This window comes from Pelophylax lessonae (assembly GCF_965119305.1).
Source record: "Pelophylax lessonae genome assembly, chromosome: 11".
NCBI lineage: Eukaryota > Metazoa > Chordata > Amphibia > Anura > Ranidae > Pelophylax > Pelophylax lessonae.
Window position 1 is genome coordinate 193,946,337 of NC_138778.1, and position 26,157 is coordinate 193,972,493.

General features: G+C 41.4%; 2 protein-coding genes across 2 annotated transcripts in view; both read left to right on the forward strand.

Moving 5' to 3' along the window:
- EDN3 (endothelin 3) overlaps window positions 1–26,157 on the forward strand; it is a 268,908-nt gene that overhangs the window by 181,437 nt on the left and 61,314 nt on the right. The gene's annotated exons all lie outside the window — the stretch shown is intronic.
- On the forward strand, window positions 19,115–26,145 carry LOC309566943 (uncharacterized protein; the record flags this gene model as incomplete). The annotated part of the gene is made up of 3 exons (XM_082272268.1): window positions 19,115–19,735; window positions 19,793–20,827; window positions 26,104–26,145. 3 exons carry the CDS (start codon window positions 19,115–19,117, stop codon window positions 26,143–26,145), a joined length of 1,698 nt encoding a protein of 565 aa, XP_082128394.1.

Consider the following 26,157-nt stretch of genomic DNA (forward strand, 5'->3'; position numbering starts at 1 on the left):
GGTGAATATTACGGCGGATCCTGGGAACCTTTATTCAGCAAATTTTTTGCCCCTTTTGGGGATTATTCATTCGAATATCCAAAGTTGGCAAACACCCGCACTGACTTGGTTTGGCCGATGCAGTGCACTCAAAATGAACATATTGCCACGTATTTTATAGGTTATGCAAGCTCTTCCAATATCAGTCCCTGGGTTGTTTTTCTCTCAAATACAAGCAGTTTCGATCTTTTGTGTGGGCCACCAAATCCCCTCGGATTGGGATGCGGATCCTCACTCTCCCTAAAGATAGGGGGGGGGGGATTGGTCTACAAGACATTCAACAATACTATAGGGCCTTACACCTTATGCGAGTATTGGATTGGCATTGCAATTCCACTACAAAACAATAGGTATCTCTAGAGAATGGGATGGCTGGCCGGCCTGTTCCTCTGGCCCCCTGGACACCAATCATGGCGAATGATATACTTTATTCGCACCCGACAATTGGGCCTACAATACGTGAATCCTGTAGAGTACAAAGTCACCCGAAGATAGCGCCATTGATATCTCCTATGACACCAATCTTAGGCAACCCTGAATTTTTACCAGGCTGCATGAACAACAGGGTGACTGCTTTGGCTCAGGTGGGGAGGGTGCGTCTCATGGATGTTTGGACAGAGAAAGACCCGCCATCTCATTTGGAGATTAAGGCATGGCCAGGGTTGAATCTAGATCCTTTAAGTATTCTACAAATCCGACATTTTCTTCTACATCTTCAAAGGCAGGGCTAAACCCTGCGAGCATTGTCCCCATTTGAGACATTATGCAAGGGGGGATCATCTATCCCACATGCACTATCTTTTTTTTATGCGATGTTGGGAGAAACAGTGAAGGAACAACCTCTGCTGTATATACGTCAATGGGAATATGATCTCAAAGTCTCCTTCACCTCCATACAAATCAAAAAAATTTTATCAATGGTACATAGGTCTTCCCTGGCCAGCAGATATCAGGAAACTAGTTACAAAATTCTCACTCGCTGGTACAGAGTCCCTGCACTCCTGCATAAAATGGATGGGTCGATTCCAGATTGTTGTTGGAGATGTGGTGCTGAGGGAGGCACAATGATGCATATATTTTGGACATGTCCCTCTCTGAGGGATTTTTGGAGGAAGGTCGCTCTGGTGATTAAGGAACTTACCTCGGTGGAGGTGGGCGAGGATCCAGCACTGTGACTACTTCATCTTACGAGGGGATCAATTAGGAAATAAAGGAAGTCTTTGATAGCCCACTTACTCAATGCTGCGAAAGCCTGCATTCCAACAATGTGGAGACAGACATGTCCCCCTACGCGGCAAATGTGGACTGCAAGAGTAAATGAAATAAATCGCATGGAACTCCTAACCGCAGCATTAAACAATTCTGAGGAGCAAACCCGAATACGCTGGTCACCATGGTTACAATTCACAAGCTCCGATGAGTATATACAGCTAAATCTGTAATTCTAGGGATATCTCCCTTATGTTATTAAGGAGTGAGCCTCTAGATCCCCCTGACTCTGCCGGATTCGATGGGGGTTTTTCCTCATCTTTTTCCCCTTTTTTCTTCTCCCTTCTCTCTCTCTTCCTTTTCCTTTTTTCTTCCCTCTTTCGATCGGTCCCCAGGGGGGGACAAATGGGATACGTACGGAGAGGTAGAAGGAATGATGCATAAAATCCGTTATATATTCTTTTTTTATTCCTCTATAAAGTTAAATGAAACTTGTGATTGTTCTGACAACAGCTCTATTTGATTCAGATGGTTTTTTTTTTCTTTTTTTTTTTTTGGAAAAAACAGGAAAAATTTTCTCCTTGGGGTTTTTTTTTTTTTCACTTCACAAATATAATGGACCTAAAGTTATACACCAAATGATTTCACAATATTAGCCACATATGACACATATCACTAAAAATATTTACACTTTTTTTTTTTATTATCAAAGTATATTGGGGAATTATCCCCTCTTTCCCTTTTTTTTTATTATCCCTTTTTCACTTCCCACTTTAAGTTTGGAGTTTGTGAGATCACTTTTCACGGATTGTTTTACACTTGTGTTAAATTTTTTTTTTTCACGATTGGAATTGGATTATATTGAATTGTATTGAACGTGGTAATTTCCTGTTTTAAGAAACATCTGAAAAATGAAATGTACCGTATCCTTAAAGAAAAAATTTAATAAAAATGCTTTAAATTAAAAAAAATAAAAAATCACTACTGCAGTGCAGTCAGTGCAAAACTGCAAAAAAAAAAAAAAAGCTACGCAACAGCTACACAGTGGTTTGGACAGGAGTCTGTGGACTACCTCTGCAGTATGGCACTCACTGAAACTACTGCAGTCAGTGCAAAACTGCTAGATAAAAAGCTAGGAAACACAATAGCTACACAGTGGATTGGACTGGAGTCAGTGGACTACCACTGCAGCAGGGCACTCACTCACTGCAATAATTTTAAATCACTACTGCAGTAGTGATTTAAAATTATTGCAGCAGTGAGCGGCGCACTACTGCAGCCAGTAGTCCACTGACTCCAATCCACTGTCTAGCTTTTTTTTTTTAACAGTTTTGCACTGACTGCAGTGCAGTGCAGCACAGTCAGTGCAAAACTGCTCGAAAAATAACTAGACAAAAGCTAGACAGTGGATTGGAGTGGACTCAGTGGACTGGTGGACAGACGCTACTACACTTTCAAATCAATACTCCCAGTTAAGTAGAACAATATTATAGTGCAGAAAGCATACATTTCAGCACTTGTTACTGAGGAAGGAGGAGCAGAAAGGTATCTTCTACCATGAGAAGCAAGTCTTTTGTAGCGTACCTCATTATCTTTCCACCACTGAAGAGGATCACCACTTCTTCTGTCAATTACTGGTTCCTTCAAAAATAGATGAAGTTCATCATCCAGGCTCATTATTGCAGATTCAGATGAATCCTCTGCATGAAGCCCCAATAAAATGCTGAACATGGCTGAATTTGACCACAATTAATTTTCTCTTCTGTCCGTTGTCTTTTTGGACATATTTCTCCTGCATCCTGCTCTTCCACATCAGAAACCTTCTCTTCTTGACTTTTCTTTTTGTCAGGAGGAACCTCCTGCTGAACTTGAATCTCATCTGTCAGCCATTGTTTTGCCTTGGCCAATACATCATCAGAAGAGAAAGGATGGTTCTTGTATCGAGGATCCAAAAGACATGCAAGCACAACATTTTTATTCTCCTCATGCTTCTCAAACCGTTTGGCGAGGCTGTCCCGCATGGCCTGCCTACATGCTTTAATGCCACGTGTGTTGGGTCCTTCATTCTGTTGAAGCATTTTCAGCACTCTCACACATGGGATGACAGAACACAGATGAGTCGTAATGACTCACCTCTAGTGTCATTTCCTCAATGGGTAGGAGCTTCTCAATAATGTTGGCTACTATGTCCCACTGATCAGCAGTAGGACAAGAATGTCCTCCAAGTCCATATTTACCAGAATATATAGTGAGAGCTCACTTCTGCTCCAGCATCCTTTGTAACATGTGTAGTGTTGAGTTCCATTGTGTTGGAACAGCCTATATGAAGTTGTTTTTGGGTAGGCCAAGGTCTTCCTGAATGCACCTCAGTCACTGCTTGGCAAGAATAGAATGGTGGAAATGGCCTGCGCACTTCTTTAGCATGCTAATAATGTCAAGCAATGCTTTCTGGTTTGACAGACCCTCATTTACCACAAGTTGGAGGGTGTGTGCCATGCAACTGAGGTCTAACACTTCAGCAAGTCTCATACCTTTAACCATGTTCGCTCCACTGTCTTGCAGCACAAGCATCCCTCATTATTTGGTAAATCCCCATTCTTCTAGCATGCCTAGAAACATTTCTCTAATGTACTCCCCAGTGTGGGATCCCTGCATCACTTTTGTATTCAACACCAAATGCCTTCTTGTCCATCCGCTGTCAATGAAGTGGCATGTAAGACTCATTAGTGATTCTGTTTGTCCTGACCAGCATTCAGTCGTGAATGAGAGTGAGTTGCCAGCATTCTCTGGTTGCAGCATAGTCTTTACTTTGTCAACGACCTTTTGGTGAATCTTTTGTAGCATTTCAGTTCGATAAAATTTGTCACTCTTCAGTGTGTACCTTGGCTAAAGCATGGATAGCAACCGCTTAAAATCCAGAGTCAGACACCATTGTAAATGGCTGGTTATCAGTGACCATCATCTATGTGATTACTCTGTCCAGCAATCAGGATCTTCTATAAGATTTTAGCAACCTGTTTTTTTTCTGAAACATATCTGTTATTGTTGCCTGGGATAGTGATGTTTCACATTGTTATTCATTTTGTTTTTTCTGTGCTGCATTATACAATTCAACATAATGAACTCTTAGATGGGCCCAAAGATTAGACATATTTTTGGTTTTTGCAGTTATTGATCCCATGCTTACATTGTTTTTGCAAATGTTGCACACTGGTGCCAAAGATGGAGATGGAGAAGAGAAATAGTCCCAGACAACACTTTTAATTTTTCTATCTGCATCCATATCCATTGAAACTTGAAAAGACACTAATATAAGCTTGAACAAAATGGCTGGCTGGCACACTTTGGTGGGTAGGTGGCTGGCTGGCACCCTGTGGTGGCTGGCTGGCACCCTGTGGTGGGTGGGTGACTAGCTGGCACCCTGTGGTGGCTGTCTGGCACCCTTTAGTGGGTGTCTGGCTGGCACCCTGTGGTGGGTGAGTGGCTAGCACCCTGTGGTGGGTTGGTGGCTGGCATCCTGTGGTGAGTTGGTGGCTGGCACCCTGTGGTGGGTGGGTGGCTGGCACCCTTAGGTGGGTGTCTGGCTGGCACCCTTTGGTGGCTGGCACCCTGTGGTGGGTTGCTGGCTGGAATCCTGTATGGTGGCTGGCTGGCAGGTACAAGCCCAGGGCCTGTGGCTGGCACAGTCAGGCAGGGCCTGTAGCTGGCTGGTAGGCCTGTGGTTGTGTGGGACTGGGTGGCTGGCTGGCACTGGGCAGCTGTGGGTGGTGAGTGGCTGCGGCGGCTGTGTTACACAATGTGCACTGTGTCTGTCACTGGTCACTGTACTGTGATTTTGATAAGAAGTTGAACTAGAAGATCACTCACTGTTCCGACAGACTGTGCACAGCATGCAAAGTTGCAGACTCCAGCATGGCTGCGGCGGGTAAAACACACTGTAACGAGGCTGAGGGAGGTGGCCTAAGAAGGCTGCAGAAGCTGCCCAGTGCGCGGAGGCGCATGGCGCAACATACTCAATGTCGTCACGGCAATATCGGTAAATCCAAAGGCCAATTCCGATATATCGGGGAAAGGGCATATCGTCCCCCAATATATCGGTGTTGCCGATAATCGGTCAATCTCTAATTTCTGGATAGTTGTTGAAGTTCTGCACCATTGAGAGATGATCTTTTTTTTTTAGTTGGTTTTCTGGAGTTTGGTACATAGTAAGGTCTTCAAAATATTTATTGGCTTTGTTCTGTTGAAAAGGTAACTTATAAATCTTTCTCCTAGAGTTGGCGTATGGAGACATTTTGCCTGCCTTGGGTTGAGAATCAAGTGTGTAGAGAAGGGACAGTGAGGGCATCAGTTAACACATTAATTTTACATAACCTGACAAGGATCACTACATTAGTTTGTTAGCACCCTGTCTTATTTCAAGTAACTTTACAATCTCCTACTGTATATATTTTAATAGCTTGCAGAGGCAGTGTCACAGGTCAGTTCATCCGTCATCTCATGTTCCATGTCTCTGCTCTGGGGATGTAAAGTGAGGTGGAAATGAAATAACATGTCTCCAATACAGTGACAGCTCATTATACACACTTGTCGTTCAGAACTCTGTGCCCACAAGTGGAAACTTGAGCCAGGATTATTGTGGTGGTAAACTGACCAGAATATGACAGTGATGGGATTCTTGGTTATGGATTGTCTACAAGAATTGCATGTGGTCCTTCTGTAGAGTTTGTATGGCCTTGAGATATGTGGCCACACATGCAGTCATCAAAGGTAATCCCACATACCAGACTTCTTTTTCTTCTTCATGTTATTGCAGTTATCAGCTTGGGTACATATTAATGATATACACCATACATGTACCTCAATGTTGTTTTTTCAATAAAGTACTGCAGAAAAAATTCCTGGAGTGCAAGAAATGAAAACTTGATTGTATTTCTGTACACTCATATCTTTGAAATGTTTTGCTTGAACCTATAATCCACATTTGAACCCAGCTTTGAAGTTCCAGGCTCAGTAGAAACACTAACTGTGTACAGAATTACCTTTTAAAAGATTTGTAATTTTGTTCAGCCAGTCCTGTGATTTACACATTGCTGTCACTCCGCACAGACAGAACGGTCATACATATATACAGAGAGAGTATATGTATGTACAGTATTTCACAAAAGTGAGTACACTCCTCACGTTTTTGTAAACATTTTTATTCTATCTTTTCATGTGACAACACTGAAGACATTACACTTTACTACAATGTAAAGTAGTGAGTGTACAGCTTGTATAACAGTGTAAATTTGCTGTCCCCTAAAAATAACAACACACAGCCATTAATGTCTAAACCAAAAAGTGAAAAAGGGTGCGCTGATATAAAGTAAAAGTAGCAGCAACTAGAGTTCCAAACCTGATTGGAATAAGCATAAAATGAAGAAAAAATAATCTAGTGCGCTTCAAATAATTACAAGAACAATGACATCTTGTGATTACAAATAATAAACATATAAATGAATATATATATATATCGTGACCGTGCTGTATCACCAGTAAACAGTGATAATGTGCAAAAATACACAAAAATTAAAAAAGTCCACAAGTGAATTGGAATAACGTGTATTTCACTAAGAGTTCAGAAATAGTGATAAACTAGTTCTTGGAAGTCCAGGGTTAAACGTCTCATGCGGTACAACGTGTCTCCCCACACCAGAGTGAGATGGCTCCTTACCAGATGTTAAATGGCAAATAGCATATAACGTAAATCCAATAGATGAATAAGGGTTCCCAGACTGCAGTGTGCCACCATGTGATTAAATAGATAAATGTGTCTCTTACCAAATGGCCATAGAGACTAGCCATGAATCTTTCCTCAATCAAGAACCCCACAGGACAGCAGAGGTAGATGGTAGTAGGTGTTGATATCCACACAGACGATATACGGAGGCTCTCTTAGGTATGTAAACACTTTTCCTTAAGACCTTCCCGGGTAGTTGGGCAGTGCATTCATACAAAAGAAATTAGCAGCATTACCCCAAATAAAGTTTATTAGAAAAAGGTAGAACACTTACAGTAAAGTAGGCTGATTGTAGCTTGTAATACCCGATGTTCACGGCCGCCTGCAGCACGGACCGCGAGTAGTGACGGCGTGGCTTCTCCTATACGACGCGTCTCTCCTCAGAAGGCGTCAACTGGGATTGGAGGATTGTCTAAACCACTGGCAACAAAAGTTAGTACACCCCTAAGTTAAAATTTCCAAATTGGGCCCAAAGTGTCAATATTTTGAGTGGCCATCATTATTTTCCAGCACTGCCTTAAATCCTCTTGGGCATGGAGTTCACCAGAGTTTCAAAGGTTGCCACTGGAGTCCTCTTCCACTCCTCCATGACTTGCCAATTCTGGTGTTCAATGGCAAATGCCAATCGAGCTTTATGGACCCAAGCAGTGAGCACAGGGTCCACTAGAGGACTTTGGGCCCTCAGGCCACCCTCATGAAGTCTGTTTCTGATTGTTTGGTCAGAGACATTCACATCAATGGCCTGCTGGAGGTCATTTTGTAGGGCTCTGGCAGTGCTCATCCTGTTCCTCCTTGCACAAAGGAGCAGATACCGGTCCTGCTGATGGGTCAAGGACCTTCTACGGCCCTGTCCAGCTCTCCTAGAGTAATTGCCAGTCACCTTTTATCTCCTCAATGCTATTGAGACTGTGCTGGGAGACACAGCAAACCTTCTGGCAATGGTACGTATTGATGTGCTATCCTGGAGGAATTGGACTGCCTGTGCAACCCCTATAGGGTCCAGGTATCGCCTCATGCTTCCAGTAGGGACACTGACCCTAGCCAAATGCAAAACTAGTGAAAAACAGTCAGACAAGATGAGCATGAAATAAAATGTCATTTGCTTCCACCTGTAAAATCACTCCTGTTTGGGAGGTTGTCTCATTGTTGCCCATCTAGTGCACCTGTTTTTAATTTTATTAACCTCCAAAGAAGAAAAGGAAAAACAGCAAAACATAAGAGATTTTAAATTACAGTGTAAATCTGGCCATAAATTATACAATTTTCATGTTCAATTTTACTTTAGATTTACGTTTACTTATGTATTGCAAGGGTCTGCCTGATTTTATACAAATTGAAAGTTAGGTTTGACCTCATATTATATGGCTTTGGTAAATCTAAAGGAAAATTGCATAAGAAAAATGTATAATGTATGGCCAGCCTTACTATTAGTGTTAGAAAAGAAAGAAACAATAGGAGAATTACAGAATGATTCCTCGCTGAGGAGTCTGGGTAAAGGCAAATGTAGAGCAAGCAATTCTCTCTATAAATGTTAACAATTATCCACCACAACTAAGACCCATATTGGTTAATATTTTAACAGTGGCCTGACTAATGATCCTCAAAAAGTGGAAATCCTCTGACATTCCTAGTATCATATGGAAACTTATTTTCCAATATGAAAGCCTAATGGCGTAGAGAGACGGGAGACATCTCCAACTACATCAACGATGGGACCCATGGCTGACATATAAATCAAAGTCCAAAAGGGTCTAGTTCTTCCTTTTCTGCTCAACTTTCCCCTTTGTTAACATAGGCATTTGCTATTCCTTGCAATACAGCAATACCTAGGCCCCACTTCACCATATAAACTCCTCACTTACTATCTGAGATACTGTTGGGAGATTGGACATTTTGTTAAACATAACGTTGTCAATACTACTTTAATCATGTATATTTTGATATATAACTCAATAAAAATATAATCTGACTAAGGAGTTTGGCGGTTTCGCCTTACCCCCGTGACCCATTTTGCTCCCAGAGGGGGGGGGGGAGGGGTTTCTGGGGGTGGCGGACGAGACCCTTACCTTTAAAAATAAGTCATATCACTACACTCTATGTTTAAGGTATATGGTGATTCCTAATATGTCATTGTATTCATACAAGACTCACTGTTATATGATATCCAATATACGTTGTAGGATATAATGTATACCAGAAAGTACCAATGTTTTCGTACCTTTTTATTTCTTTACGGAAAAATCCAATAAAAATTATTGAAACAGAATTACAGAATGACCATATATTTTTAGAACAATGTGCTAAGTACAGTAGTTACCCTAGTACCCAGTAGGCATTCACTTTGGTAAAGTCACACTGGTAGTAGATGGATTCTGATTAGTTTGTTGTCTGCCCTGGACTGCTTATCAAATAAGCCTGGATGTCTAACAAGGAATATAAAATAACTGTGGGATAATCTAAGACATCTCCAGTGTGGTTGGCTCAGGCTCCAGATAGGAGCAGACCTTTCAATCAAATGCCAGCCCACAGTAAAAATACTCTTCACTCTTAGATAACTGCACTTGATGCTTTTTTTCCCCACAGCTCACTGTATGAGAAAACAGGATCTAAATCAATAGAAACCAACAGTTTAGAAATGCATTAAATTAAGAAGGAATCCTTTAATATGTGCACTTTAAATGCGTGCTGTTTGTCATTTTGGTATGATTTGCGGTGCTTTTTATGCTCATCCATGTGGTGGGTGTAAGATTGCAATGTTTGTGTGCAGTAGCTGAAGCTCTTCTGGTGTCGGTTTTCATTGTATTTTATACAAAAAAGATTGAGTTGACATGTCTGGCTCTGACTTATAGCAATAATAATGAGGTTGATTTACTAAAGGCAAATATACTGCAAGTGCACTTCAGGCTTCATTCACACTTGTGCAACTTGTCATGCAACTTTGGACATCATGTTTTCCAATGATAACCATTAATTTATGTGCGACTTTAAGGTAGTTCATGCACTACTTTGCTTTGACTTTCACGCAACTTGAGGGCCATAGACTTCAGTGTTAACCCTCAAAAGTTGCATAGTCGTACCTGAATGTTATAAAAGTCGTAACTAGGTTTCACCCACCAAAGTAGCGCCAAAGTTGCACTCCAAAGTATGCGCAATTTTGGAGTCACTCGTAGGCGATTCGAATTGCGTGCAGAATCGCTGGGATTCTGCCCACGATTCAAAATTGTGACAAAACGCGGGGTGCGTTTGTGATGCCATTACTTCTTAGCAGCCCCGTACAGGCAAAGTGACGTAGTACTATGTCGCTAGCCTGAGAGCCTCTAGGGGGCGAGCGCGCGCTCCCGCCCCCGCAAGTCCGCGCGTGTGACCAGCGGACCCGATGTCCGCCGGTCACTCGCGATCTCCCCGTGGAGAGGGAGAAAGGCAGGCGGCTGATGTAAACAAAGCCGCCTGTCATTCTCCCTGATCTAACTGCAGAGATCATACGATCCTGCTATGTAGATCGTATGTCTCTGTGGTTACATCTCTAGCCTCACCCCTTTACATTTAGAAGCACACCCCTAGGGAAACACTTAACCCCTGCATCACCAATAAAGTTAACCCCTTCCCTGCCGGTGTCATTTTTACAGTAACAGTGCATTCTGAATTTCCAGAAGTCGTCCCTGGTTCCTTCCATGAGACTGGTTTATCTGGGCCTGACTTTGGATTCGTTCTCAGCCAGGGTGTTTCTTCCTCTGGACAAACTTCAACAACTCCAATCTGCGATTCAGATATTGCTGTCCAGCAATTCCGATTTGTATGAGAGTTCTGGGACTGATGGTGTCGTCCTTCCAGGCAGTACCTTACGCTCAATTTCAATCCAATTTTTTTGAGAATACTCCAGTAGGAATTTCTTCTCAAATAGAACAAAGATCCAAGTTTTCTGGACAATCAGATCCTGTTGGGCCAGGTGACCAGGGGGTTCCTGTTATGGTGGCTTTGGTCCCCGACGCTCAAACAAGGAAAATCTTTTCTCCCCATTTAATGGATAAATGTTCTGGTGGTTCACAGGGATAAAGTGGTACTTCGTCCAGATCCGTTCTTCCTTACGAAGGTGGTTTCCAGTTTCCATTTAAATTGTGTTACCCTCCTTGTGTCCTAAGCCTAAACATCCTAAGCAATTTGCATTACCTACTTTGGATGTGGTTTGGGCAATCAGGGTGTACTTGGCGACTACTGAGTCTTTTCGAAGGTCAGATTCGCTCTTTGTTCTCATGGATGGAGCAAAGAAAGGGTTGCCTGAGTCTGCTGCGACTATTTCCAGATGGATCAGACAGACGGTTGTGCAGGCTTATTCAATCAAGAGTCCGGTTCCACCTTTCCCTGTTACAGCGCACTCTACTCGGGTGCTTAGTGCTTCCTGGGCTTTTCACCATCAGGCATCTGTGGTTCAGGTTTGCAAGGCGGCTACCTGGTCGTCTGTTCATACTTTCACAAAGTTTTATAAGATGCTTCCTTTGGCCGAAAAGTTTTGCAGGCTGTCGTTTAGGCGTTTTTAGTCTCCCTTGAGGGTGTTTAATGTTTTTTCAGGTGGGTCTCATCTTGTTGTTCTGATGAGACCTATGTTGCCTGGGGTTCAGCATTGGGGAACTATTTTCTGCTGTTCCCACCCCTCATGTTTTATGGCACTGCTTTGGGATGTCCCTTCTGCTATTGAGAACAGAAGACTGCGTCTGTCAATGAACGATAGAGAAAATGGGATTTTTGTCTTACCATGAAATCCTTTTCGCTGAAGTTCATTGACGGACGCAGTACCCGCCCCTCTATTATTGAGTTTGGTTGGTGTTGTTTTCTCTGACACTGCTTTGATACAAAACTGACATCCTATAGCAGGGAGAGAGGGTATACCCCCTGGGACTGCCCATAGGCGTAGCCAGAACTTTTTTCTGCCTAGTGTCCTACTCCTTTAGGGGGCAGCATAACCCTACTGCTATTGAGAACAAGAAGACTGCATCTGTCAATGAACTTCAGAGAAAATGATTTTAGGGTAAGACAAAAATCCCATTTTTTAAATTTTCCTTGCATGTGATTGGGTATTCCTTGCAAAGTAAATTTTTACCTCGTTTACTAAGCTCTGGAACAACTGCACTTGCAGTGCACAGTATATTTGCCTTTCGTAAATCAACCCCAATGACATCTTAGCCATTTGAAGAAAAATAATAAATTGGATGGAATAAACAATTTGCTGAAACTAACTGCAATATTGCGGTTTTAGTCGGATTAGTACCATTGAAATACAGTAAAGGTTTGAAAATACCATTAATAATTGTAACAGAAGAAAATCAATTCAAACACTAATTTTTAGGTGGCTCTGATTTGCACTACAGATAGATGATCTAATTTTCCATATTCAGTTGAAAGAGGGAAAACCATAGTGAGAATGATAGGAAGCATGTAAAGAATGTTGCCCCGAGGTAAGGGACCAATGAAGAAGCCTCAAGACTAATATAACTTGATCTTGGAATGTCTGCAGCACTGACCTATTATCATCATCCACATTTATGGAGAACATTGATGGGACGAGGTATTGGCTTTTTTTAAATTTTAAGTCTGCATGTTTTTGGTTGGAGTGTCAGCTGTATGACAAGCTTTTTTCCAGCTAGGGTGAATTCTGGACAAGTTATTTTTTTTGCTCTAAATATTTAAAATATGTGCAAAGGCAAACCTTTTTTTAATTTCGGATAAAGTAGATTTAAACCCCTTTATGAACTTTATATTGCTGTTTCTTTTTTTTGTTACCAAGACCGGAATTAGGAGGAAATCCAAACAGTCACCTGAAGAGGTGAGAGTTTTCAATGAAAGCATCTGTTCTGTTGTCAATTAAGAGGGAAGTTATGCACAATTGGTGGAATTTTCCTCTCACATCCCGTAGCATCTCTGAGAAAAAAAGTCTTTACATATCTAATATATACAGTAATACAGGTGCATTTAAAAAAAATGAATATCAAAAAGATTATTTCAGTATATCAATTAAATTAATAAAGTGAAACTCATATTACTGTATATACATTCTTTACACACAGACTGATCTATATCAAGCACTTCTTTCTTTTAGTTTTGATGATTTTGGCTTACAGATAGTGACAACCCAAAATTCAGTATCTCAGAAATTTAGAATATTGTGAAAAAGTTCAATATTGTAGACTCATGGTGACGCACTCTTATCAGGCAATTAACTCAAAACACCTGTAAAGGTTTCCTAAACCTTTATATGGTCTTTCAGTCTGGTTCAGTAGGTTACACAATCATGGGGAGGATTTCTGACTTGACGGTTGTCCAGAAGACAGTCATTGACATCCTCCACATGGAGGGTAAGTCAGAAAAGGTCATTGCTAAAGAAGTTGGCTGTTCAGAGTGCTGTATCCAAGCATACTAACCACTTCCCGCAAACCTGTACATCAGCTTGAAAAAGTGGTTGTACCGGGGTGATGACTGCAGCAAGAGGCATCACCCCAGTACTGTTTTTTAGAGCCGGCAGTCAGCTTTCTGATAACAACTGATGCCATCCCACCAGGAGACCTGAGCAACCAGCTGGCACATCTGCTGGCTGGTCAGAGTCCCAAACGAAGCTAGATTCACAATGTCACTTCCAGTTTACTCTGCTGCCAATGATGCCGATTTGAAAAAAAAAAATGACAGTATTCAAAAACGCAGATTAGGAGCAAAGGAGGGATTTGGGGATTTTAAACCCCAGATCCCTACATAACGGGGTACTGTCACTGCCTATTACTGTCACAAGGGATGTTTACATTTCTTGTTACAGCAATAAAAGTGATCAGATTTTTTTTTTTAAGGGAACAGTGAAAAAAAACATGAAAAAAAAATAATACATTTTAAAGCGCCCCTGTTCCAGTGTGCTCGCGCACCAAAGAAAGCACATGCTTAAGTCACACCCGCCAATGTAAACGGTGTTCAAATCACACATGTGAGGTATCGCTGCCATCTTTAGAGCGAGAGCAATAATTCTAGCAAAATCTACTGTATACGCAAACACTCTAATTTTGTGTTTTTCAAATATCTCCTTGGTTTGTTTTTTAAGACAGTTTAATAGTTTTAAGCCGGTGTTGAGCATTTTTAGAATTACGTATGGCAAACCTATGTATCTGTTCCATGCCCCTAGTTAAATTGGGAGTCTGCTTCACTGAACGTTGTTCCTCATGATAAAATGTGTCTGAGGAAAGATCTTGTTTCATTTTGCATCCCCTCACCTTTTTTTTAATGCATGTTAAGCCTCGTACACACGTACTGATCGTCGGCCGAACGATCGGCCGTCTTTTGTCCAGGGCTGTCGTGTCTGTTGAAAACTGCAAAAGACTGCACACAAATTTTGTCGGCCAACAACAGCCGACTGCAGAAGTGATGTCATGTGATGGTTAACTTTCCGTGTGTTTTTTCTTTTCTGAGCATGCCCAGTCTTGCAAATCTGCTGATTGTCGGCCGAATTCTGTACTGACTGGCGAACAATCGGCCGTTCTGGTGTTTGCCTGCACGACAGATTCTGTTCGGCCGAAAATGCGGCTGTCGGAAGCATCATACTAACAAGCCTACAATCGGCCGAATATTTACGGCCGACAATCGGTACGTGTGTACGGGGCTTTAGGGATAATGAAATTAGCCACTGTGTGGGGCAAGTACAGCTCTTCCTTAAAATACTTTAAATTGAAATCCAGCTCCAAATGTGCAGTGGATATAAATGTCTACATACCCCTGTTAAAATATCCGGTTTCTGTGATGTAAAAAAAATGAGACAAAGATAAATCATTTCAGGTTTTTTTTCCACCTTAATGTGACCTATAAACTGTACAACTCAGTTGAATAACAAACTGAAATCTTTTAGTAAAAATAAAAAACTAAAATAATATGGTTGCATAAGTGTCCACACCCTAACATCAAAAGGTACTTCAAAAAAGTATTAGTTTATTACAGCACTCAGTCTTTTTGGATATAAGTCTATCGGCATGGAACATCTTGGCAATATTTGCCCACTCTTCTTTACAAAAACACCCCAAATCTGTCAGATTGCGAGGGCATCTCCTGCGCACAGCCCTCTTCAGATCACCCCACAAGAGATTGTTGTCACATGTTCCACACAGCCAGTACTTGCCAGATATTCCTGAAGCTCCTTTCATGTTGCTGTAGGCCTCTTGCCAGGTGGTACGTCCAGTTCTTGGTAATGTCACTGTTGTGCCATATTTTCTCCACTTGATGATGACTGTCTTCACTATGTTCCATGATATAGCTAATGCCTTGGAAATTCTTTTGTACCCTTCTCCTGACTGATACCTTTTAACAATGAGATCTCTCTGATGCTTTGGAAGCTCTCTGTGGACCATGGCTTTCTCTGTAGGATGCGAAAGAAGAAAATGTCAGGAAAGACCGACTAGAACAGCTGAACTTTATTTGGGGTTAATCAGAGGAACTTTAAATAATGGCAGATGTGTTACTGACTCCTATTTAGCATTAGTTTAAATGTGATTGCTTAATTCTGAACACATCCCCAGTAATTAGATCACATACTAGGAGGGTGTGCACACTTATGCAACACATTTTAGTTTATTTTAACTCCCCCCCCCCAAAAAAAAAAAAAAATTCAGTTTGTACAGTTTATAGGTCACATTAAGGTGGAAAAATTCTGGAATTATGTATCCAGAGAAACCTGACATTTTAACAGGGGTGTATGGACTTTTTATATCCACTGTATGTATATACCAGAATTGTTTTACCAAACAAGAGGGTTAGCAATTTTATGTAGTTAATCTTGTGATCTAATTACAGAGGAAAAATAGTTAAAAATGGGTGGTCTAGGATGGCTCATTAGTGGTCAGTAATAACTAATAAATTGTAAAATCATAATTTATTATGAACATAGTATAAAAAGTTTCCCAGTAAACATACAGGCAAGCATATACAAAACATACAGTATTTAGCAGTTTAACAACTAGTTACTTCTGATCTTTAAGAGAACAAAAGCAAAGACCAAAAGGAAGAAAAAAAAAAAAGAAAAGAGGTATTTAGTATGTGGGAACTGGGACCCATGGGTTGTTGGTTCTGTGTGATGACGTTTTTGAGACAGTTTGGTGACTGTATGGTTTCTATGTGTTTGATTTGTTTAGTTATAAGATCTGTTGGTAACCCCTGTTTATGAGGACATATCTCCCCTTGGGGCACACCAAGGTGTACCAGTGCTCTTCCTTTAATTGGAAACTATATACATTTGAAACTGGCTTGGAAGGCCTTGTTCTAACCTGAAAAGATGGCTATTCTCAGACGACTGAGAGCTGGTGAGGTTCCCCCCCCCTATTTTTCTTTGTGTCTCTTGTGGACATACTAGTTGTATTCTATCTAGTTGTATTCTATTCTATCTCTTCCCTTTCTTTCTTTTTTCTTTCTACCTGTTCTTTCCCTCATCCCTGTAAAGCTCCCCCCCCCCCTCCTCCTTCTATGCTACCCCGCTGCTTTTCCTCGCTTCCCCCTACTATTTCATTCCTACTTTCTCTTGTACCTTTCCTCCCTTCTCTTTGACTGTTGGTTTGTTTGGTTGATATGCCTCTGTCTATTAATATAGTTAATGTTATTTGGCATTTTATGGATCTAAATATACTGTACTCTCTCACTGGCCACTTTATTAGGTACACCTATTCAATTGCTTGGTAACACAAAATGCTAATCAGCCAATCACAGGCAGCAACTCAATGCATTTAGGCATCTAGATGTGGCGAAGAAGACTTGCTGAAATTCAAACTGAGCATCAAAATGGGGAAGAAGGGAAATTTAAGTGACTTCGAATGTGGCATGGTAGTTGGCGCCAGATGGGCTGGTTGGAGTTTTTCCAAAACTGCTGATCTCTGTGGATTTTCACACACAACCATCTCTCAGGTTTACAGAGAATGGTGGGAAAAAGAGAAAATATCCAGTGAGCTGCAGATGTGTGGAGGAAAATGCCTTGTTGATGTCAGAGGAGAATGAACAGACTGGTACGAGATGATAGAAAGACAACAGTAACTCAAATAACCAAGGTATGCAGAATACCATCTTGGAATGCACAACACATCAAACATTATAGCAGATGAACTACATCAGCAGAAAAACTCACTCTGTGCCAGTCCTGTCAGCTAAGAACAGGAGACTACATTTTGCACAGGCTCACCAAAATTGGACAATGGGAGATTGGAAAAACGTTGCCTGGTCTGATGAGTCTCGATTTCAGCTGCAGCATTCAGATGGTAGGGTCAGAATTTGATGTAAATAACATGAAAGCATGGATCCTTCCTGCTTGTATCAATGGTTCAGGCTGGTGGTGGTGCTGTAATGGTGTGGAGGATAGTTTCTTGGCACACTTTGGGGCCCCTTAGTACCAATTGAGAATCGTTTAAACTCAACAGCCTACTTGAGTATTGTTGCTGACCATGTCCATTACTTTATGACTACAGTGTACCCATCTTCTGATGGCTCCTTCCAGCAGAATAATGTCCCGTGTCACAAAGCTCAAATCATCTCAAACTGGTTTTTGGAACATAACAATGAGGTCACTGTACTCCACAGTCACCAGATCTCAATCCAATAGAACACCTTTGGGATGTGGTGGAACAGGAAATTCTCATCATGGATGTGCAGCTGACAAATCTGCAGAAACTGTGTGATGCTATCAGGTCAATATGGACCAAAATCTATGAGGAATGTTTCCAACACCTTGTTAAATCTATGCCATCAAGAATTAGGCAGTTCTGAAGGCAAAAGCGGGTCCAAGGTGTACCTAATTAAGGGGCTAGTGAGTGTATATGCATCTAACCTTAGGAGTTGGTTAATTCTGGTGACTTATCTGGAGAGTGTTTAAGATTAGAACGTGCTTCGCAGATTTTTGTTCATCCCCTCTTAATTGAGTTTTCTTGGCACTGGTATGTGTAATATCAAAGGTTTGCATTTGAAGCGCTTTAATCTGCGGGTCCAAATGTGTGTGTGTCTACATGATTACTATCCCTCCCTATTCTGTTCCCCTATTAACCTCCCCCTTCAATAGCCCCTATTGACTTCTTGTGCAACCTCTGATGTACAGCATTTAATGAAAATAAATATATAAATTTTTTTTTTTTTATTTATGCGTACATAAATTGTTCAGTTTGGGGCATATTGAGTGATAAATTGTATTGCAGCAAAACCTTAAAGGTTTAAGGTTAACCCATGATCCATTGATAATGTTGCCATCATAACAGGAACAAATGTAGGGTTGCTGTATTGCTTGTCAACAATTCTGTACATCCACAGTGTTTGTGCTGCCACGCAGCTTTAACTGTCTAGCAGTTGTTATTACATGTTATGTTATGCTATGTTATTGGTATCTTCCTAGCACCCCTGCTGTTTCTGGCTAGATGGTTTCTCCCATCTCCATTTTCCTGCTGTAACTGCCATTTTGTTTAGTTGTTTTGAGGAGACTGCAGAGTGTGGAAGCTGTGTAACTTCATTGTAAATTTACCTATGGAAAAGCCTCTATGTTTATGTCTTTGCTAACTTGAAGCATAAAGAAGCATTGGAGAACACCTCTGGAGTCTTTATTCATTGAGTAAACTATCTGTTAAAGCCATCATTCAACCTGCTGCACACACTTACAGACTGGGTCTACAAGAAGGTCACAGGTACAATCGATGCTGAGACAGAACAGTAAATTTACAGGAGTACACAGCTTCAAAAAGTAAATTTACAGGAGTACACAGCTTCAAAAAGTAAATTTCCAGGAATACACAGCTTCAGAGAGTACAGTTCCAAAAAGTACTTGAAGTAAATGTCCATGGTAATATACAGCTTCAGAACTGTAAGTACCAAACTTGTCTGTGAGTCACCAGAAGCATTACTCTGCATATGAAACCAGCCACCTATTACTGCTTCATTACTGTTACAGCCTTCTGAGGTGATCCAGTTTGAACTAGTTCCAGCAATAGCTAGCTATTGTATCAAATACCCAGCACCTCAGCCAGCCTGCTTAATAACAGAAGTCACTACTTACAGAGCTGAGCTCTGGCAGATTTCTAACAAGACACCAGAAATACAGTACTTATTATGTCTAACAGAGATCTCACAGAATTATCTGCATTTAGTCAAGATAAAGCAGACTCCTTACTTCATTCTGCTCGTCCTGTCAGAGCCCCTCATCCATCCTTGAAGGCAAGGGAGGTTTATGAAGCAAGTAAGGAAGAAACATCTAGTAACTTGACTGCATTATGGGAAAAGACTTTAAGTTGTATAACAGCCACTAATGAAACTAGCAACAATTCTGAGCAATTGAACACTGCTCTCTCAAGGGTTAAGAAGGCATTTGAGAATTATAAAAGACTTTCTGAGAAGTACTATTCTCTATTGTCACATTCCAACATAGAGGAAGCTGCATTGGAATTAAAGGACTTTACTTCTACTGACCAGCAGAGGCATAGCACATATCTTGAAGCAAAGGCACAGATAGAAGGGAGATTGGCACAGCTATATGAGACTACATCCTGTAACTCTGCTTCTTCCAGACACTCAGGAAAATCTTCTAGGTCTGCCCGCTCATATCATAAATCTTCTTCTAAGTCATTGCGGTCCTGCTCTATAAGGTCAATACTGAGCGACCAAATACTCAAAGCTCGCCAAAAGGTTGCAGTAGCCCAGGTTCAAGCCGCCTGCTCTGAAAAAGAAGCAGCCTTCAAGGCAGAAGCTAAATGCAAGGAAGCAAGAATACAAGCAGAAACAGAGGCTCAGCTAGAAATTCTTCAGAAGAATAGAGAAAAGGAAGTAGCTTTAGCAGAGTTATCTGTCTTGGAACAAGCCCTATTGGAAGAAGAAGGAGCAGCTTGTACCAGCTTAGCTGCTTGTCAAGACCCTGTTGAAAGGACCCTACAGTTTGTCCTAACTCAGAACCACGACAATACAGTCCCACCTACAGTTGGAGATTCTTCTCATAATCATCCAGCAAGTGGATCAGAAGGCAATGTGTCGCCAAAGCAAGCTGGTCAACTAGACACACCTACTAACAGAGACCCTCCACAACTACCGCACGTCACAAAATCAAGTGAATCAACCTACGCAGCTCATGTGCCACCACAACCCTATGTGCATAGAGATTACAAGGGCACAGCAGAAGACTGCAAAATGAACTCTATACCCCCTTTGATACAGCTCTCTTTGACTTCAAATGCTCAGAGACCTTCAGTCGACAGACCCTTATCTAAATTAAACCCATCTGCAACACCTTTCTCTCTACCTACCAGCCAACATCATATACCAACCATGGTCCAAGACGGCGCACCATCAGTAGACCCTGTGGCTATAAAAACTGAAAGCACTGACATTGCAGAGTTCAGCAAGTATATGATTCGACGAGAGTTGATTACAACTGGACTGTCTGGATTTGATGACCGCCCAGAAAACTACAGGAGTTGGAGATCTACATTTAAGGCGGTAACCAAGAACTTGGACATTGAACCTCAAGCAGAACTTGACTTACTAATAAAGTGGTTGGGGCGTCAATCTTCAGAACAAGTAAAGAGACTTAAATCTGTCTACATTTATAACTTTAAAGCAGGCCTTGATGCTGCCTGGGAACGTCTAGAACAAGACTATGGGAGCCCCGAAGTCATTGAATCTGCCTTATTCCAGAGACTAAACGACTTTCCTAAAATCTCTGTTAAGGACAATCATAAGCTTAGAGAGTTAGGTGACCTCCTTCATGAACTTGAAATTGCTAAGTTAGATCCTAGTTTACCAGGTCTTAGCTATTTAGACACTGCTCAGGGCGTAAATCCTATTGTAGCAAAGTTGCCTAGTCATCTTCAGGGAAAGTGGACTAGTGTAGGATCAAAGTATAAGTATGAGCATTGTGTTTCCTTCCCTCCCTTTTCTTATTTTTCAGAGTTCGTGCGGAAGGTTGCAAGATCCAAGAATGACCCAAGCTTCTTCTATCCAGATACAACCACCATTCCTTTAAGTACTTCAAGGGGTATTGCCACCAACAGTAAATTCAAGGATTTAAGGCATCCTATTGCCGTGAGGAAGACTTCAATAGCATCCAACGTCTTAGCTACAGACATTAAAGCTAGCAATCTTAATCAACAGTGTCCTATTCATAATGCGCCACACTCTCTCTCCAAATGTCGTGCATTTAAGGACAAGCCTATTGAAGAACGCAAGTCATTTCTCAAAGAGCATAATATCTGTTTTAAGTGTTGTGCATCCTCCGATCATTTAGCTAGAGACTGTAAGATCGCCATCAGATGTTCTCTCTGCAACAGTGCCAAACATGTGGACGCTCTTCATTCAGATCTGTTCAAAAGGAAACCTTCACTCGGCAGCAACCCCAAGACTACATCAGATGATGGCGGGGAGAGAACTGAGCAATATGCCGACCCCGTAACCACAAGGTGTACAGAGGTATGTGGAGAAGGGCTTCATAGCAAGTCTTGTAGCAAGATATGTCTTGTAAGAGTTTTTCCTGAAGGATGTCCACAAAAATCCATAAAAATGTATGCCATACTCGATGATCAGAGCAATCGCTCATTGGCCAGTACAGAATTCTTTGACCTATTCAACATTCAAGGAGAGACCTGGTCCTATACCTTGCAGACATGTGCAGGAAAGGTCAATACTTCTGGAAGAAGAGCCCATGGCTTCGTAGTTGCATCAGAATATGAGGACACAGAGTTTCCTCTTCCAACTCTAATCGAATGTGATCAGCTACCGAACAACAGAGAAGAAATCCCCACACCAGAGGTTGCACGTCATCACCCTCATTTGAGCCACATTGCTAACTACATTCCACCACTTAACAAGGATGTTAAGATTTTGATTCTACTAGGGAGAGACATTCCTAGAGTTCATAAAATAAGAGAGTTATGTAACGGTCCAGATGATGCTCCTCAGGCCCAGAAACTCGATCTTGGATGGGTGATAATAGGAGAAGTCTGTTTAGACCAATCTCACAAGCTCTTGGATGTAGCTTCCTACAAAACGAATGTTACCTGTCAATTGATGAAATGTCCATCGCATTATTATGTGAAGGAAAGACTTGATTTCAAAAACGAAGTTCCATATCAAGCACTTCAAAGTATTAACTGTAAGCTCACTTCTCAAAAGGACTTTGGTGATTCAGTGTACCAGACTACTTGTGATGACAACAAGATTGCTCCTTCAGTCGAAGACAAGGAGTTCATCAAGATTATGGATGAAGAGTTCTTCAAGGACAATTCCAACAGTTGGGTAGCTCCAGTACCCTTCCGAGTACCAAGGCTTACTCTCCCTAACAATCGAGAACAAGCTTTAACCAGATTTGCTGCACTGAAGAAAACTCTCCGTAACAAACCTGAGAAGCGAGAGCACTTTCTAGCATTCATGCAGAAGATTTTAGTGCCAGCAGTTGTCCTCACACAAACCATTTGGTTTTCAGAACCCAAGTTTTTAATGGACCAGTCTTCTACAAACTCAGAAGAAGATATCGATTTCCACCTGGAGGATCCAGATACTGATCCGGAAATCCGGCCTGAAGTTGTAGCATTGAGTTCCAACATCTGCTCAAGAAGAAATTTGGAGGATGAAGATGACTCCACAGTTATGGGGGATGGAGCTGATGAATGGATGCAGGCCAAGACTCTGGTTAAGCCTCCGGACCAGCTGGAACTCAGCGAGGCTGAACTTAAGGAGGAATTCACTCGTATCCTGACTGCAAACAACCCTCATGCCCCCCAGAACATTGTGAGGTACAGTTTTAAGGAACTGGCCTACAAACCCATTAGCATCGTGGACCAGCTGGCCGTACACTTCTCCCTGGATGGAAACATGTTAAACGAAGACTCTGATAAAGCGCGACGACAGATGGCGAAGTTGGGAGTCATTGAAGAGACTCAGACCAACGACTCCACAGAGCCGGGAGACAAAGATACAGATGGGAAGTCTGACGCTCAGGCTAGTGAAGAATGGACAGAAGGTGAGGAAATACCATCCAGGAACAAGAAGGAGAGAAAACTGACCAACCAGTTCAATTATAGCGAGAGAGCATCCCAGAGCATTAACAAACCCCTGCGGGAGCGAGCTTCTCAGACAGAGCCACCTCCAAGGGCCACCTTCTCCGCCACTGCAAACCAGTGGAAATTCAACCCACCACACGCTTCACACATGGGCGGAGCATGGGAACGTATGATTGGGATGGCAAGGCGCATACTGGATTCTATGTTGCTTGATGTGAGTTCTTCACGTCTTACCCATGAAGTACTTACTACATTCCTTGCTGAGGTCGCAGCAATAATCAACTCAAGAACGCTGACAGCTGTATCCACAGACCCAGAATGTCCAACTGTTTTAACTCCAGCTGCATGATTGAGCCGGAAAATTGGACAGATCCCAGCGCCAAAGAGCATCTTTGATGAAAAGGACATATATAAACGTCAATGGAGATATGCTCAATACCTTGCAGATTGTTTCTGGGACAGATGGAGGAGGGAATACCTCACACTTCTTCAAGGACGTAAAAAGTGGCAAACCCAGAAGCCTAACTTAAAGGAAGGGGACCTGGTTCTTCTAAAAGAAAAGCAAACCAATCGGATCCAGTGGCCAGTTGGAGTTATTTCAAAGGCCATTGCTAGTGATGATGGAAAGGTCCGAAGTGTGGAAGTCAGGATTGTAAAGGACAGGAGCCCAAAAACCTTCCTGAGACCAGTCACTGAGACAGTCCTAATTATGCCTGCTTCCAAAAATTCTGATTCAGTGTTATGTGAAGGAGTCACTTAGATCTCTAGCATAGTTAGCTTAGAGGAGAGGGCTACATAGCATTCTACTGTATGCAATGTTAATTGTATGTTTATGGAAAATAATTGTGTAGTGGTATCTCACGATACCAGGCGGGGAGTGTGCTGCCACGCAGCTTTAACTGTCTAGCAGTTGTTATTACATGTTATGTTATGCTATGTTATTGGTATCTTCCTAGCACCCCTGCTGTTTCTGGCTAGATGGTTTCTCCCATCTCCATTTTCCTGCTGTAACTGCCATTTTGTTTAGTTGTTTTGAGGAGACTGCAGAGTGTGGAAGCTGTGTAACTTCATTGTAAATTTACCTATGGAAAAGCCTCTATGTTTATGTCTTTGCTAACTTGAAGCATAAAGAAGCATTGGAGAACACCTCTGGAGTCTTTATTCATTGAGTAAACTATCTGTTAAAGCCATCATTCAACCTGCTGCACACACTTACAGACTGGGTCTACAAGAAGGTCACAGGTACAATCGATGCTGAGACAGAACAGTGTTCCTCTGCTTCCTCCCATTTAAACTGAACAACAATAATGCGAGGACCCGGGTGAGGACGGCACATGTGCAGATTTATGACTAACACATTTCTGCATCTCCCCAGTCCTTATTACTGCCTTTGAAAGATATTTACACATTATTTAGTATGCAGTTAACATGCAACAGGTGAGGATACGTCTCTTAATATAAGTTGAGGTACATTTAAAAAAAATATTTATCGTAATACATTTGATCTGGACAGTTTTTAATGTATTCCTAGAAGTAAGCAGACAGCGTATTGAGTTTTTAACATGGAGTTTCATGGAAATGTTTCTCCACTTCTCCTGGTACTACTTGCTCTAGATAGGGTTAAGGTGTCTTTCATCCCCTGATCAAAGCATGTGTATAATTCCACTCGGATGATGGGCATTATAACGCCAGGATGGAATTTATCAGTTCTTAAGCTTTATCATATGGACAAGGTTAACACAGAACTGTAAAACATTTCATAGAAGCAATTCATAAAAAAAAAATTCTCACTCCAAGGCAAGCACACATGGGTTCATGAATTGGTGCTTGCTTATTTTTTAATTAAGAAATTTGACCTATTCTTTAGTAACTAAATAATCGGGTTAGTGATGGAGTGTGCTGGTTCCATACAGTTGTTTCACAGTATTAGAAATGACATTGCATTTTTTTAAGTTCTTTGTATATTCTATCATTCTTGTTCCATTTGTAAAGTAAAGAATGAAGAAAAATAATCAGTCATTAGTACTTGTAAGGCTTCTCCTGTGATAACTACACTGCTTAAAAAATGAAAAGAACATTTTGAAAACTCATCAGATCTCAATGGGGAAAAATCTCATGCTGGATATCTGTACTGATATAGACCGGGTATTGTGTTAGGATGGAAAGGATGCCACATTGTTTGATGGAAATGAAAATGATCAACCTACAGCGGGCTGAATTCAAAGACACCCCGAAAATCAAAGTGAAAAAAGGATGCAGCAGGCTAGTCCATTTTGCTGAAATTTCCTTTTATATTGTCCTCTTCGCACGTTATTCCCTGCATATTATATGCCACATCTATTATAGGTTGCACTAGTCACTTTATTTTCCACCACTGGATATATATATATATATATATATATATATATATATATATATATATATATATATATATATATATATATTTTCTCCACTCTTCATGTATATATTTCTATTTATTTATTTACTGGCACCATCCAATTTATATTATTTATGAACCAATTGTGTACTACACCTCCCTCAAGCCATTAGTGGCACCACTATTTATTTGTTGCACTTTTTATCACTAAAGCCCCGTACACACGTACCAATTGTCGGCCGAAAAGCTTCGGCCGACGACCGATCGGCCGATTTTCGGCTTGTTAGTATGATGCTGCCGACAGCCGACAGCGCACTTTCGGCCGAACAGAATCTCTTGCAAGCATTAAAATTTTTGTATGCCGACACCAGAACGGCCGATTGTTCGCCAGTCAGTACAGAATTCGGCCGACAGACAGCAGATTTGCAAGACTGGGCATGCAAAGAAAAGACAAAACACAGGGAAAGTTAACCATTACATGACATCACTTCTGCAGTCGGCTGTAGTCGGCGGACAAAATTCTTGTGCAGTCTTTTGCACTTTTCAACAGACACCGACAGCCCTGGACAAAAGACAGCCGATCGTTCGGCCGACGATCGGTACGTGTGTACAGGGCTTTAGACACTTTACTGGGTTTAATTAATACTTTCTATTTCATGCTTATGTTATTATTATAGCTGTTTATGGATTATTTTATTTATGTATTAACAGATTTTTAGTACACATATCTA